The sequence below is a fragment of the Struthio camelus genome, chromosome 1, assembly GCF_040807025.1.
Source record: "Struthio camelus isolate bStrCam1 chromosome 1, bStrCam1.hap1, whole genome shotgun sequence".
NCBI lineage: Eukaryota > Metazoa > Chordata > Aves > Struthioniformes > Struthionidae > Struthio > Struthio camelus.
This window is the reverse complement of record NC_090942.1, coordinates 62,320,778-62,335,993: the sequence shown is the minus strand read 5'-3', so window position 1 is coordinate 62,335,993 and position 15,216 is coordinate 62,320,778. Positions and strand designations below refer to the sequence as shown.

Sequence of the window (15,216 nt, the reverse complement as noted above, 5' to 3'; positions counted from 1 at the left end):
TATATAGATAGATAGGTAAATTGCATGCACACACGCACAGTACCACTGTGCGTGGACATACTAATTTTACTAAATTAGGCAGTTAGCCAGTCCTAGATGTTCACAAATCCTGTGCACCTGGCAACAGCTTATGCTTTCTGTATTAATCTTAAGATTATTATCATTGTTATTTTTAACCACACCAAACCCAGCTTTCTCACTTACAGGGTGAAGGCACTCACTGCTTGATGATTTTATTAAAAAACGGGCAAAGCCACCTCTTCCTCTCAACTCTATTTCAGCTATGTTTCAAATGAACAGAGCAAGCACTATTTACTGCTTTTAAAGAAGAGAGGTATGCATCTAACCTTAGAAAAGGATTCTAAATTTTGAATCTTGAACAGACAGAGGTACTTGTTTCTTGCCCGACTTAATTGGCAAAGACCCAGAGATGCTTCTGCTGACTAGCTCAGGATGGCTCTCTGCTGGAAGAGGACTGTTCTCTTCCAAGATATCTCACCTTCTTCAAGGTCATTGGGAGATACTTAGTTTCTCTGCAGGAAGCTACACATCTAGAAATAAGGTGTTACAAAGCTAAAGTTCCTAGTAGATATAGCCCTCTACATTTTACAGACCCCCCTATACGTAAACACTTTATATCTATCCCTAGAGTTGGCATAAATTATGACAGTCCAATACTATGATTACTCTTCTTCCTCTTAGACCTCTAATTCAATGCCACAAAGTATTGTCTAAATGTCACTTCGATATTTTGTTTTATCCTTAGTATATCATGAATATCTCATGTCTTATTTAATATTCACTATTCAAAGCCTGGAATTGAGTCTCCCCTCTGCTTTTCAGTGGTGCTTGTCACATTATAAATCTTACTTTACAAATATTAATACATTTATTTTTTAAACATACCTGTAAAGTGATATTTTCCTCAATCGAATTATTTGTGCTATCTGCAAAGACCATTTTGTGGTTTTGGATGTCCAATGTGAAATATTTAAGTTCAGATTTTTCAAAATATTTAAGTATTCAAAGAAGACTTCTCACTAATTTCATTTGTACCAACTTAGTTTAGTATTTCAGCAAGTCAGATCTAGGATCTCTAATCAGGCATTCCAGAAAAGGAGAAATAATTTATTACTAACTAACAAAAAAAAATTGGTTTAAGGGACTTTCACAGCACTCAGGAAGAACTGTATGACAGACAAGAGCAATTTTCCAAAGCAGTATCCAGCCAGCTTATTCATAAGGTCGCTTCCTCTCCTATAGCTCTCCATCCCATTCTTCCAGTTCGTTTTGTTTTGTTTTAATAAATTAAGCAGGGTTCTTGCAGAAAATTGCCTCCTCTGAAAGCACTGAGAGCACAAGATGAAGCTTGCGTACTCAGCTTTAATGACCAGTGCCCATAACTATGAATAAGACTATGAAGAGCAGTTGCAAGATGGGGCACACTGACTAATGGTGTAAGAACAGCAAACCAGTATGCATATCAATTCATTGACAGAACAGATGTTTAACAATTCAGCTGTATGGAGAGAGATTAACCAGTCACAGCATACTGACTGCATTGTTCCCAGGCATCCACAACACAGTTTGTGCAACAGGCCAAAAAACAATTAATGTCCACATAAGGAGAGAATTAGTCCAACACAATTGCCAAATTGATTTTTATTGTGGATCTATGTATCTAGAGAAGGAAAGCAAAAGATTCCTGCTTTTGAGCACTCCCGAGCACAATCCGCAGTTCAAAATTAGTCTTTCTGGAGTTCAACAGCAACTTGCTTTTGGATACCTTTTGTATTATAAAAGTGAAATGAAAAGGAAGAAAAAGAATCTCAGTTACAACAGTGACCAAAGTGCTAAATTTTTGAATAACCAGATTATCTTTCAGAAAATGCAGTATGGATTTTTGCCCTGACATCTTCACCAGTGACTTCGAAAAATAATGTTCTATGCATGTGAAGTACTAAAATTAGAAGCCTTGTTTAACCAGGTACCTGTCTATGTTGTTTTTTTATCCAAATTTCTTCTATCTTTCATTGCACTTGGTAGCATTTTTGTTAAGACTTAGAAACTTCTGGGGGAAAACAGGTGAAAACCATTAGCTTTTCCTATAGGGCCATTTTTTTTAAGAGACGTCTTTAAGACAACACTGTATGTGCAAATCATTACGTTTTAAAAAGGAGCGGTTTGTGTTTGATTTGGCTCATAAATCATTTATTTCTTATGGCTAACTTTAAAATTGTTCCTTGGCTTCTACTCAAAAAATGAAAATATTCTAGATATAATTATCAAATTATGGTGTGAAAACTAATGATTACTGAAATCTTGTAAAAAAATTACAAGACTTAACAGAAAAAACATATACTTCTATAGTAGCATAGAATACACACATTTACACGTACAGGCTAGCAACTAGTAAGTAGTAGAACTATCAGCCAATAATGTGTCAGAATCAAATACCCAGAATCAAAATCCTCCCCCTTTTTCATGCCAAAGTAAAGACTCAGTTATAAAGTTCTCATATAGAATAGGAGCTATTATGAGACTAATTCTTTCTAATTCAGGATACAAAGTAATTCTTTTGCTACCCAGCCAAGTTGCTCTATCACCATACATGTACTTTAATGTTTTCCCTTGTAATTTACAGAGGCACCCCATTTCAGGTGCTCAACTGACTGAGACCGTGATTATCTTCTAATCAAAAGCACCTCTGTGTCATACGAAAGCTGAGAGTACAACTACTTTGTATGAGAGCAAAATTACATAAAGTTACATTAAAAACATTTTATTTTTTGAGGAGGAATGATTACTTGGTGTTTTGTTTCCACATTCTCCAAAACAAACAATTTACAGCAAAAGCTCTCTGAAAAAAAAAAAAAGTCTATTGTTCCATTTATCCTACTAATACATAGACAAAGGTATGGTTTGGGGAATATATATTATACAAGCTAACTTTCGTCTCCCAGATGACAGACATGCAGTAAGTTTTGTGTTAAATTTTCTCATACAGGTTTCTCATATTCCTTGATTTATATTTATTCCCTTAAGATATCAAATACTCTTACAAGTACAGCCAAAGAGTAAAAAACATTACAACAGGTTTGCGTTATCTTTAAAGAGTATTGTTTCAAACCATCTGTAAAAGAAAATTTTGCTATATAAAGCCTGCAAAGCATGTCTGATTTTCAGGCATTTTCAGAATTATTTTGTAGAATCTCGGTTCTACAGAAATGCAGAAAAATGGGGAGAAGGTCTACGGATATGCTGGTCATTATGCAGTAATTCCTAAACTGTAAACACCTAGAAGATATCTCACTATGTTTTGTCTAAGCATATAACCAACAGGGAGAGGAAAGTGGCTCTATCTAGTAACTGCACCTTATTTCACTTCCACGGCATATTCTCAAGCATATAATTGTTCAAAACATTATCTTTTTCTGCACAAAAGGAACTCTGTTACTTGCCAATTGCAATTCCTGAGCCAAATTCAACATGCTGTGATGCTGTAAGAGGATTTGCAAATTTTAATCAACTCGGCCATTACAAAACACAAAAATCAACTTGTATTGAGTACTGAGGCTGAAGCACAGCCACACTTGGGTTTAGTTATTTCATTCAGAACTTCAATACATGAAAAAGAGAAAAATCTAAATCTCAAGTAGTCTGTAAGTACAACAAAGGCTGAGACCACAAAATGATTCGTTTATATTTAGAAAGCAGAGTGACAATTTAATCCAACCAACCACAGAATTAAAAATAATTATTCATCTCAAGAAATATGCTTAACAGGGAAAGATGGAAAAACAGTTTTAAAATACTTCTGGCAGTAAAGCCACCAGCAGTAAAGTTGACTATACATGCCTCTCTGGTTAAGAACTATTTTAATATTCTTGGCAAATATTTGCAGTTATTGTTAATAGGGGTAGGAACCTTTGAGGCTGCTCAAATTCCAGACCAATATTTCTTAAATGAAAAGGTGCATGGCTCCATGCTGTACCATATGTGATGAAAGTAACTTCTCCCACATCTAAGAATGTACAAACCACCTACACAGCTAGGTCCAAAAGCCATTTAACGGCACACACAGTAGGCCCGATACCTGACAACTTTACAATATATATGATCCTGGATTTCTAGCTATCCAACAATGGGCACTAAAAAAACAGACAGTTTGAAATCCTGCACAAATTTACAGTGCGGCAGCTTTTGACTGGACAAAATTTCAACAGGCTACGACCTTTCCTTCAGGTTTCCCTGGTGGTTTCCTGGGGCACAGGAGCAACCAACTTTAAAGAGAAAGGAAAAGGCATCTGAAGAGCCTTTTGAGGGGGAAACCCCTCAGCTACCTTCACTATTTATGCTTACAATGAGATTTCTAAGGGCAGGAAAGTACTGGTAGGGAAAGCCTTCTGCAACAATAATATTTAAAAAAGCCATCTGTTAAGTGGTCTAACACACCTTTTATATCAGTAAATGAGTGTCAGCAGATGTGCTTTTTTAATTGAAAGATTTCCTAAATTCCAGTTTACTACACTATGCTGACCAGCAATATCAAGAGGTGCCAGCAGAATTATGAAACCCGGGAGAGTCTCATCTATAACAGCAACCAAAAAAATTACTTACCTACAATTTCCTTTCTCAAGAGGTGTATCATAAAACAGGCACCTTCTGCATTCTCTACACAGAAAATATTTACTTGAAATTTTCCAGTAGAAATGCCTCTGTCTTTACAGTTCTGAGGTTTGAGGGGTTAGCACAGGCACATACAACAACACTCACACGTTGCTCCCATCTACTCATTCGTAAATGAGGAAAAAAGAGATTTCCTTAATGCTCCTATTGTTGCCGGTGGCCTAGCAAAAGCAACACTGCTCTCTCTAGCATCAAGCCACAGGCCTTAACGTTAATTTGGCCTTACGCACACTTCGCGAGGCCCTAGTTTTGGCCTATTAGACTTGTTATCAATTTGTTATGAGAATTTGCTGTGTAAAATGGAGCTTGGTTTTTGTTAGGGTTTTCTTGCGGTTTTCTTGGAGTTTAAGTGTGGGATAATAGCAAAGGCCTTGAAAATATGGGCACAGGACTATAAACAACTCCCTGATAGCCCATTCCTGGTTACTGAAGAAGTTTAAACCTATAGAGCTGGGGGAAAGACTAACATAACAAGAAAATATAACAGGAAAAGAAGTAGCTAAGCAATAAAAACCCAGATGAAGAACAGGTAAGGCACCTAATGTGACCTGGAAAAATAACACCATCAGGCATTGCACAGTAGACCGGGGCAAAGACTACGAACTGTCTAGAAATACAGAACGTCTTATAAAAAGGCAGTATTTTGAGTGAGGGTGGTACAAACCATCACAGAAATCATCACTGCAGAACCACCGTGGGACTGTCAGAGCTATAAGCCTACCTGCTACTCTCCCTGCCCTCCTTATGGACTCTCTCTTCCCCTGTCTGCTCCAATAGCCCCAGGTATTCTCTCTCCACCTGCCTGATTCTTCAAGGATCTTGACCTACCACCTAATCACCCAAGGCTGTGTATAACAGCACACATATATTTATGTGTCTGAGTGTGTGTTTTCCCCACAAAGTCTGTGCATTTCTCCTCTCTAACCCCTCAGTAATGCCTTATTGCATATAAACTTGATTTGGCTAGGTATTATTCTGGATAACACCATTGGCTCAGTCTTTTTGTCTAAAGATAGTTCAAAAGAATGTATGCACAGTCTCTTACTTCTATTGGTAAATGTCTGGAAAAAAAAACCCAAGAAACGAAGTGGTATATTTAACCTGTTCTCTAGAGGCATGTTTATAGTAAACTGTCATTCTTAGCAATTAAAATGATTTATTTAAGTCCAGTCATTAGCCAAAAATATTAAAAAGGTAAAATGTAAACACACAGGCAATATGGGTTTCACAGCCAATTTCTGTGGGAAAAAATTACCTTGAACAAGATGCATAGTTCCATTCACAACAGCAGTCCGTAACATCTGGTAGGAGCATAAGGCCTCGGGAGAAGAAACCTGCACCATGGTAACTGGCAAGTCTAGAGTAAGTAAGTCTATAGAGAAAATCTAGAAGTATTCTGGTACAGTACACTGAAGCAAAGATAGGTGCCTACTCGGAAACAGAAGCAAACAGAATTGCCAGGCAGTTGTTTCCTTTTGTAATCAAGAGATGACGTCTAAGAAAGCAGGACTACTGGTAAGAGTTTTAGGTGTAACCTGCCTAAAAAGAAGGGCATTCTTGATTACTGATTTTCAGTTCATTAAAGAAAGCTTTAAACTAGGTGGGAAAGGGACATCCACTGGAAAAACAACTCAGAAAGAGAGAAGCACTCTGTCATGTTTTTCTCTCTGAAGCAAAACTTTCGTTTCTCTGAAGCAAAACTTTCGTTTCTACTAGGTGGAGAAAGTTACCATAGGAAACAACTGTTTTAGGCCCCAAATTAGCTAATAAGGAAGAACTGCTTATAAAGAACAATTTAGTGAAAGCAAATATCAAACAGAGTTCACTATTAAAAGAAAAAAAGAAGTGGATCACTAGAATAAGATTAATGGATTAAAAAAACACAAGCCCCAAACTCTAGTCATCAATAAGCTCAGACAATTGGCACCTAGATTCTCTTAGGAAGAGGATCTCTTATGAGAAAGCTTCCTGATGTAAAGCAGAATATAGTTGAAGATCAACATGGCTACACTGCTCTTTAGGTATCTCAAAATCAAAATGTAGATAAAAAGATTAGCAAGTTAGAATGAATACAAAGGAAAGGCACAAGCACAGAAGCATAAAGGCTGAACTGCAAAAATGAATTTATGGTTAGCAAGGAACATAAGCAACAACAAAGAAATGCTTCACATTAAAGTAAGACAAAAAAGAAAAATAAGACCTTAAGAGGGAAAGAGAAGTAATATGCTATATGGAAGACAGAAATACTCAGTTCCTTTTGCTACCACCTTTGTAAAAACGGAGATCTGTGATCACAAACTTAAAAATATTAAGTCTATAGGGCCTGAGGATAAATTTAACTTAGAACATCCTTAGAGAGCTAGATGAACAATTCCTGATTCCTGAATTATCAGTGATTATCTTTGCAAACTGATTATCTTTGAGGTTAGAGAATACCCGAGGGCTATAAAAGGGAAAACAGAAAATATTACTTTAAATAGGCCAAAAAGGATGACCTGGGGAATCTATATGTTAGTCCAATATCTATTCCTAGATTAGTATTAGAATAAATTATTAAACAGATCATGTAGAAGCACCTAGAAGATATAAAAAGTGGTAAAACTACGGCTAACATGAATTTTTCAAGAACATGTTCGTGTCAAAACAATATCACTTTCTCCTCTGACACGACAGCTTGCCTATGGACACTGCAATAGATATGCTAAATCTTGACTGCAACAAAGCTTAGCAAAACTTTTTGATGCTATCTCACACCACAATTTCTTTAGCAACCTCTGGAAACAGACCACACTGGGGTGATGTGTTTCAAAACTAAAATGTAGGATCAATATTAACATTTTACTGTCGAAGTAGAAGAGAATAGCGAGTGGTCATAAGTCATGTAATTGATAGCTTGGAAGTCACATAGAATTTGCAAAGGCCAAGTTAAGAGAAATCAAAAGCACTTTGTAAGGCAAAATAAGAAGTCAAAATCATCTTGATAATTGGAAAAATGGTTTGAAATCAACAATACAAACAAGGGCAAAATAATGTGAGAAATCAAATGGAGAACTACAAAAGGGGGGAAAAAAAGCTATGTAGCAATATAGCAAGAAAAGTTCTGGTAACTGTAATTATCACAAACTAAATGTGAATCAAAAGGGTGATACTGTATCAAAAAAAGCTAAAAGTTTGCTTTTTCAAACTGCATTGGTGTAATAAGATATTAACTCTTCTTATAAATTTTGCCCTGCTGATATCCTTAGACAATCAAACACATAAATTTATGGACCAAATTTTCACAAATACACACCTGGAAACTACATAACAAGCCAGGAATCAACACATACTTTTCTTGAGAAATCTATCTATTCGCCTGTAGCATCCCTGTTAATTCTTATATCTACACATACTATAAGTAATTTAAACTGCCATTTTTAAAACTTGCCTTTGGATGTTCAAAGGGAGATCTTTCGAAAAAAAATTTTATCTTCATCCTCCTCAGCCAAAAGAGTTTCAATGTAATATTAAAATATACCTTTTTTTCAGTTGTTACCCTTTTGTTTTGTCACTGCACACTTTAGGCTCCTATTTCTCACATTCGCTGTCATGCTCTAAGGTTCATAATAAATGAGATCAGGAAGCACTCCTTAGGTGTTTAAATTCACAAGTGTTGACATCGAAATAAAAGAATATATCAGACAGATATTAATTTGCATAACAGAAATTTAGTGTAATAGATTTCTATTAAACCAAGATGTATGAACATACCGTTGCAAATAATCATAGTCTTACCATTAATTACTGGAGTATAAACAACAATTCCAACCAAATTAGGATCTGATACAGTTGTGTCCAGAATAAGGCCACCAATACTGAAAAACAAAATATAACATTTAGAATAAGGCAAGCAGATACACTAATTAGTGTTTCACATCTTATTTAGCATTATCAAAGTTTGCACATCTTCTAAAGTCACTCTTCTCAATTTACCTTTTTTTCTCCAAGTGCCTCTGTTCTGACCTGCAGATTAGTATTTTTACGTGAGTTAAAACAAATATTAAACATGAGGTACAAATTAAGTACATAAAAATCACTGCCAATAATCTATGTTTGACAAAGTTGTAAGTAATCATAAATGCATATGCACTAGGATGATGAAGCTTTAAAATACAGGAGTCACTAAAACTTCCCCTATAAAAAGCCAATGCCCAAGCACATACAGTGCTTGAATTATAAATTAACTTATTTAGTAACTAATAATGAAAATGTTAGTATGTGATGATAGCACCCACTGTGAAATTAAAACTCTAGTACACATCTGTAAATATCCAGGAATACAAATATGATGATTTTGCTCTATTTTTCTATTAAGTGGCAAGGTATGTTATTATTTTATTTTCTATGATCATTCATAGGAGCTGCAGCCATGAAATGTAGACGCCTTTGTTATGCACTATGTAAATAAAAACAAAAAAGGATCATTTCTACCCCAAGTATGAGCTGTTCACAAATCCTTTCCTAATAGTATGAGCAAATTCTTAATCCTTAATTTAGATTAAGAAAGCAAAAAGCTCATGAAGTGCGCGAGAATGCTGAGAAATTTATTTATTTCAAGTAAGGAAGCTATATATTCCAAAGCTTTGTTAAAACAGCATTAAAATCAACTGGTGACTTGTCCCCTTCTTGATCATGAAAAATAGCTAAACTTAAACTGCTGAGGAACAGTAAAAGATAATCATAAAATATGCAGTGCTCAAGCAGGTCAACCTTACGTCTGGCCTAAAACCCTAGTAACACATAAAGATACTCTGAAAAAACACCAAACACTGTGGAAAAAGCTCTAACACTTCATTGCTGAGACAAAACTTAGAATTAAAGCATAACAAACAGGAATTATCAGCACCTAAAACAAAGTCAAACTCACAGAACTACTTCAGTTACGCAACCTGTTACCACCCCTTTACCTTGTTCTTATGCACTCCCTCCTCAGCCTCTAAAGGTCAGGATCACCTATTCCAGCCACACTACATCTTTAGCAAAAATACCATAACAGACAAAAATTGATGCAAGCAGACCTACAAAATTCAGTGCTAAATAAGACAAGCTTAGTCTCCCATGGAACCAAGATATGCATCTTGTTTTATGTTACAGTTAAAGCCCCAAAGCTTACGGAGGCTAACCTTCCCCACAGAGACCACAACTGAAGTCAGTCAACCATTCGTCTTGCAAGTCTATTGAATGTAGCACAAACAATGGCATGCTCTTTGTTCTTTGTCTTGATATAGTTACTGATTTATATACTAAAATTGTTTTGTATACCAAAGACCATAGAATTTCAAGCACTCAACTTTTAAGACTCATGACTTTCATTTGACTAAATCACATCTCTTAGATCAGCATGTGGTCTTGACTTAAAACTGCAAGAGATTAACAGCTCAACATTTCCTTCATCCGAGACGGTGCTACTCTGTTCAGTCACTTGCACAGGCTACTGCTAGCTCCCCCACTCATTCCTACCTGGAACTAAACTTCATAATTTCCGACTTTTTTGAAGATTAATGTTTATCTGCGCTCCACACTCCAGAGAGTCCTTAAACGTTTCTTTTAAACACAATTAGGAGTTAAATACGATATACAGAGAAACAGGGTGACTATCTAGACAAAGCAAGACAAATAGACTTACCTGCTTATAATCATAGCAGTTATAACAGGCTCCCATCCTGAATGGAGAACAGTTCTGGTTGCTGGGTGTTTGGCAGCTATGACAATCCCCATAGGAGTCAGAGCCAAAAAAAAGGCACCAACCAAAGGAGATACATAGTAATATGTCTCTAAAATAGTAATAAAGAAAAAAAAAAGACACTCCTATCAGTTTTCCCACCTAATTTAGAACTCTAACATAGATTATATTCCACCTTATGCAATAGAGGAATTTTAATAGTGTTTACCATTGTTGTACCTAAATTTTCAACTACTGTATTAAACAACATGGTTGACATCTGTCATCTGTGATGACTCTCTCCCATCTTCTCTGTGACAGAACAACATGTGCAAAGTAGGAATTCTTGCAGAGAATTTTTATATGATTTTATATGATAAAATATGCAAGAAAGTGTGGAATATAGAACATCTTTTTGTTACATGTCTCCTAAAAAAGGGAACTGAATGTACAGAAAACAAATTTTTGTTTATGTACAAACCGCCTTCTTCTTAAAGCACAGATAATATAGTAATCTTCCCAGAAAAAGCGTATCTAAAGTGATACGACCACAACGTGTAACATTAGATATATCTTGCCATTCATGCAAGGGTTTTCTGAGCAGAGTACTGAAACATTTATATGAGTGGCTCAATTTTTTCATAAAAAGTGTAATTCACAGCCACAATTCTGCTGCTTGCACCTGTCCAACAAAATTGCATCACATTTCATAGGCAGACAGTTGCAAATACCAGTAAGGGAGTACCATCATAAAGCAGAACTGCTAATGCGAATGGCTGCCTCTGCCAAAAGAATACTATTTTCTTCACAAGTTAGTTTGGTCTTACAGTCCCATTCACTCAGAAGCTATCCCACTGACTCAGGACTTCCTAATTAAACAGTGAGGTAAATAATGGAAAATCTATTTCAATAGCAAGTATGTATTAACTATACAAATACCCCACTTCTACATATTTTTATGAGAAATGTGGCAGTAGTACTTAATAGTGAAATTTTGCCTAAACATGCACAACTTAAACAAATCTTAATGCAAAATATATTTTAAAATATCAGTTCTGTAGTACATATAAACACTCCAACAAAGAGTAATACAAAGTATATATAAAAGTAATCTCACCCAAGCACTATGGGTTATTAGAAAGGCTGCAAATTCAAGCGACTACTACTTTGGTGCTATCTTGGTGGAGGAAGGGGGAACAGCTAAAATTACACCTGGAAGAATTGCTGTAGAGTCTTTAGAAGTTACTATCCTTCTGCCTTGGCTGGTACAACCTCTGCCTCAAAGTCAGCAGAAAAGATAGTGAGATTACTTCCATTGTGTGAGCTAAAACGAGAGAGCTATCTGAATAAGAATCAGATGAAGCCCAAAAGTCATTTTTTTCCCTTCTTTTTCTAACTATTGTAAAATATATTATCCCCCTCCTCTTTTGTGGTGCTTCTTTTTCCTTCTTTTCTCCTCTTCCTGTGAACTAAGAGGAGGAAGATAGGCCTACTGTGAAAAGGTCTCACTCAAAAGAGTGCACACAATACATGATTCCTTTTTTAGGTAATTATAGTTTTATCAAACTTGATAAAAAAGACAAAAATGAACTGATGTAAAGTTCTTGAACCCTTTTTGGTCTTGTGGATCACTACTTTTTACCCAGGTAAACTCATTCCTCCCTCCACTTGCAAAGAAGAAAGATCCCTGTGTAAACCAAAAATGGTCACATGCGAAGAAATCACTCATTCTCCATCTGTTTACTTAAATCTTTGATGCAATAAGGTGTTCTCTTTTTTTTCTTTCTTTCTGAGAAGTTAATCATACTGTATTCCTGCTGCTTATTGTTTCTCCCTTTCTGTCTGTTCCTGTCACACGGAAATAAGGGGAGGCATTAGCATGTACCAGATCCCCAACAACTGATTTAAAGGTCAGAATGAGAGGATAGTTCTAATGTAGTATAGTTAATAAAACAGAAAAAGGCAGAAAACAATGAAATCATCTTCATATTATGAAGTTTCAAGTCTTTGCTACATTTCTGGAGAGGCTGCCAATTTTACTAGAAGATAAAGTCTGCTGGTCTGCAAGGATCCTCTATTGGAAAAGACATTCAAAAGCAAAATACAGATGCAATGTTGAGCAGCAGAGAAAAAGTATTATCCTAATTAATCACTAATTTTTGAAAGTCTCTCACTTGTACTACATCAACAACTAGCCCACTGTACTCTTTATTACAGGATTTCTACCAATATAGGAAAGGAAATTAAAAGTTCAAAAAATATGTTTTTTCTATGATTTCTAGTCTCATTAACAATTTAAAAAACTTGTTGGAATGTGATCATGAGAAAAGGGAGTATTTAACCATCTGCACCAGTGTCCAAGGCTGGAGAAGTAATCCAGGAATACAGTCCAAGAACTATAAAGAACACTAAAAATAAGTATTCTTTTACCCAAAGTGAAATATATTGTACAATTTCTTTCCTCTAGGAAAAACAAACAAAAAAACCCCCAAAAAACAGGGATCTAATAGAAACCAGTTCAACAAATGAACCTTCATACCAACCAGGGCAATTATATAAACAATGCTAACCGAGGGTTATTTAATAAAGTAACTTCTTCATAAATAGTAATTATGTAAAATATAAAATTTGAGATATACATAGACATGTGAGATTCTGCCACAGAAATGTTTTGTGACAAGATAAAAAAAAAAAGGAAAGAAAAATTATGAGAAGACAATCTCAGCTAGTGTAAAATGATTCATGATGTACAGCCAAAATAAATACAAGTTATATCTGCAGTGCAACAGGACTATAATATTTCAAGCGGTCAGCAAATAACCAGATGCAAGCCAGCTTCACAAATCTTAGAAAATACAATTAACCTATGCCTGATTTTCAATAGTTTCCCAAGCTGATTTCAAGACATTTTAAGTTAGCTAAAAGCATCTACTATAAGAAAAAAATATATCTACACAATATGACACAAGCTGTCATTTTTACGTCAAACAAAGCAAAAATTAGATAAATTTTCAGGAGGGTGAAAACCTATTTTATAACAACAAGAACAAAGTACATAGTGACATAAAAGATGATGACATGAAAGAAAATGCAACCAGTGTTTTTTCTGGACACTAAGATAGGGCTTTCCAGACTACTCAGCAATGGCTTAGCTTTGTTCCTTTGAGCCAATAGTAAGTGAGAGGAGTTATTAAACTTTTTTTAGACACATTTTTCAATGTTTTAATATGTACAAATGTCTTAATTTCACCCTGGAGAAAATTAACAGAGAAAACTTACAAAATACATTTTATACCTGAACGCTGTAGATGGAGCTGGGCATAAACAGGATTATGAAAGTTACCACTGTGTTACAACACTGTGTCAGAAGTTACTTCTTGAAAAGAACAAAAGCCATTTGGTTCTCAGGAGGGGGCCATCTTTGAAGACAGGATACAGTCAAGAGTTTCAATGTTTTTTTTTTTTTAACTCTGCTATAGTATATTAATACTTTATTGGGATTCCTAGTTCTAAAAACGCAAGAGAGAGTGATAAAAGAATATTAATAGGCCACCAATCATCTCCATGCTGCTAAACCAGATCGAAATCAGAAATACATATTAGTCAGCTTACAAGCTTTAGACCGGACAAGTGAAATTCACCCTACTCAGGCGTTAAGGCAAAGTTTAATTAAAAATAGAACTGTAGAAGCAATTAAGAGTTTAGAAACGTATCTCAGAATCTGTCACAAGTGACCAATAATGGACTCCAATGCCCTGCAGGACCAGTGACACTACTCAGTTCTAGCCTAACCCTTGGAAACAGAATGTAGGACTTTTTTTAGCTATGGGTGATGCTACTAGTAGAACAACTTACTAGAAGAATTTAAAAGGATGCTAACATTGAGATCCATCTTTGAGTAAGGGTGGGGCATCTTCTTCATATTTAGCCCACAAAAGAAGACAAAAAGGTATTCTACAATAGCTGGAGAATGGGAAGACAGAATAAATGACTTTCCTTTTAGGGCTTATTTTACTCCACTTTTGATAGCTTTCTAGTGTTTAGCTTGTATGGTAAAAGTAATCTCACTCAAATCTTTTCTGGTGGCTCTGCTGCAGCGGCTGTACCATCCAACAGAGGAAGATCAGCTTCTAAAAACCCCCAACAACTCTTCAAGGAACTTTTGACTGTGACCTTAGATTAAAAAGTAAGCGGGGAGGAGGGAAGAGACAAGGATCTCAACCAATTTCTAACAGACCTTCAATGATTTTAAGCACTCATTCCTGTAGCAACCTGTGATACCAATCAATCTTCCAGTTCAGAGAAAAGAGATGCCTAACATTTTACTCCTCATGCAGGGTATCTACTGTGACCTAATGCTCAGTGCAGTGCCACTCAAAACGATGCAGCCTCTGGTAGGAATTCTGTGTACATTGGAAGCATAATATTTCAAAGTAACAGTTAGGAACCTAGAAATAATATCAGGAATCACACAATTTGTCCTCTCAACTAAGATATAAGGCTGCCTGAGAGACGTACCCACATATTTAAAACATGCTCTGTGAGGGAAAGCATTTATTTTTGGATGGCTTTAACCTAGTCTTCAGATCATTGCAAATGACTAACAAAGCCAAGCAACATGCACCCTCCACATTTAGTATACTGGGTCTTCATATTTCACAGCGTACCACCTTCCCTGGTTGAGGAACAAGCCCCAGCTCCAACGACGGTCCTAGGGAGCCCTCTAGTGCTCCATATGGAAAGGCCACCATTCATACTGGATTATGCTGCACCCAGGTAGTTACTTAAATCGCTGAAGTGGAGGAAACGTGAAGTACATTTTCCTC

The 15,216-nt window shown here is 35.9% G+C and overlaps 1 protein-coding gene across 1 annotated transcript in view; it reads right to left on the bottom strand.

The window, feature by feature from the left end:
• The window catches only part of SLC41A2 (solute carrier family 41 member 2), a 59,935-nt gene that overhangs the window by 18,886 nt on the left and 25,833 nt on the right, over positions 1–15,216 (bottom strand). Inside the window, exons 7-8 of the mRNA XM_068944184.1 lie at positions 10,355–10,502; positions 8,464–8,543 (exon numbers count right to left, since the gene is read on the bottom strand). Coding sequence (XP_068800285.1) covers positions 8,464–8,543; positions 10,355–10,502 — 228 coding nt within the window. The remainder of the gene's footprint in view (positions 1–8,463; positions 8,544–10,354; positions 10,503–15,216) is intronic.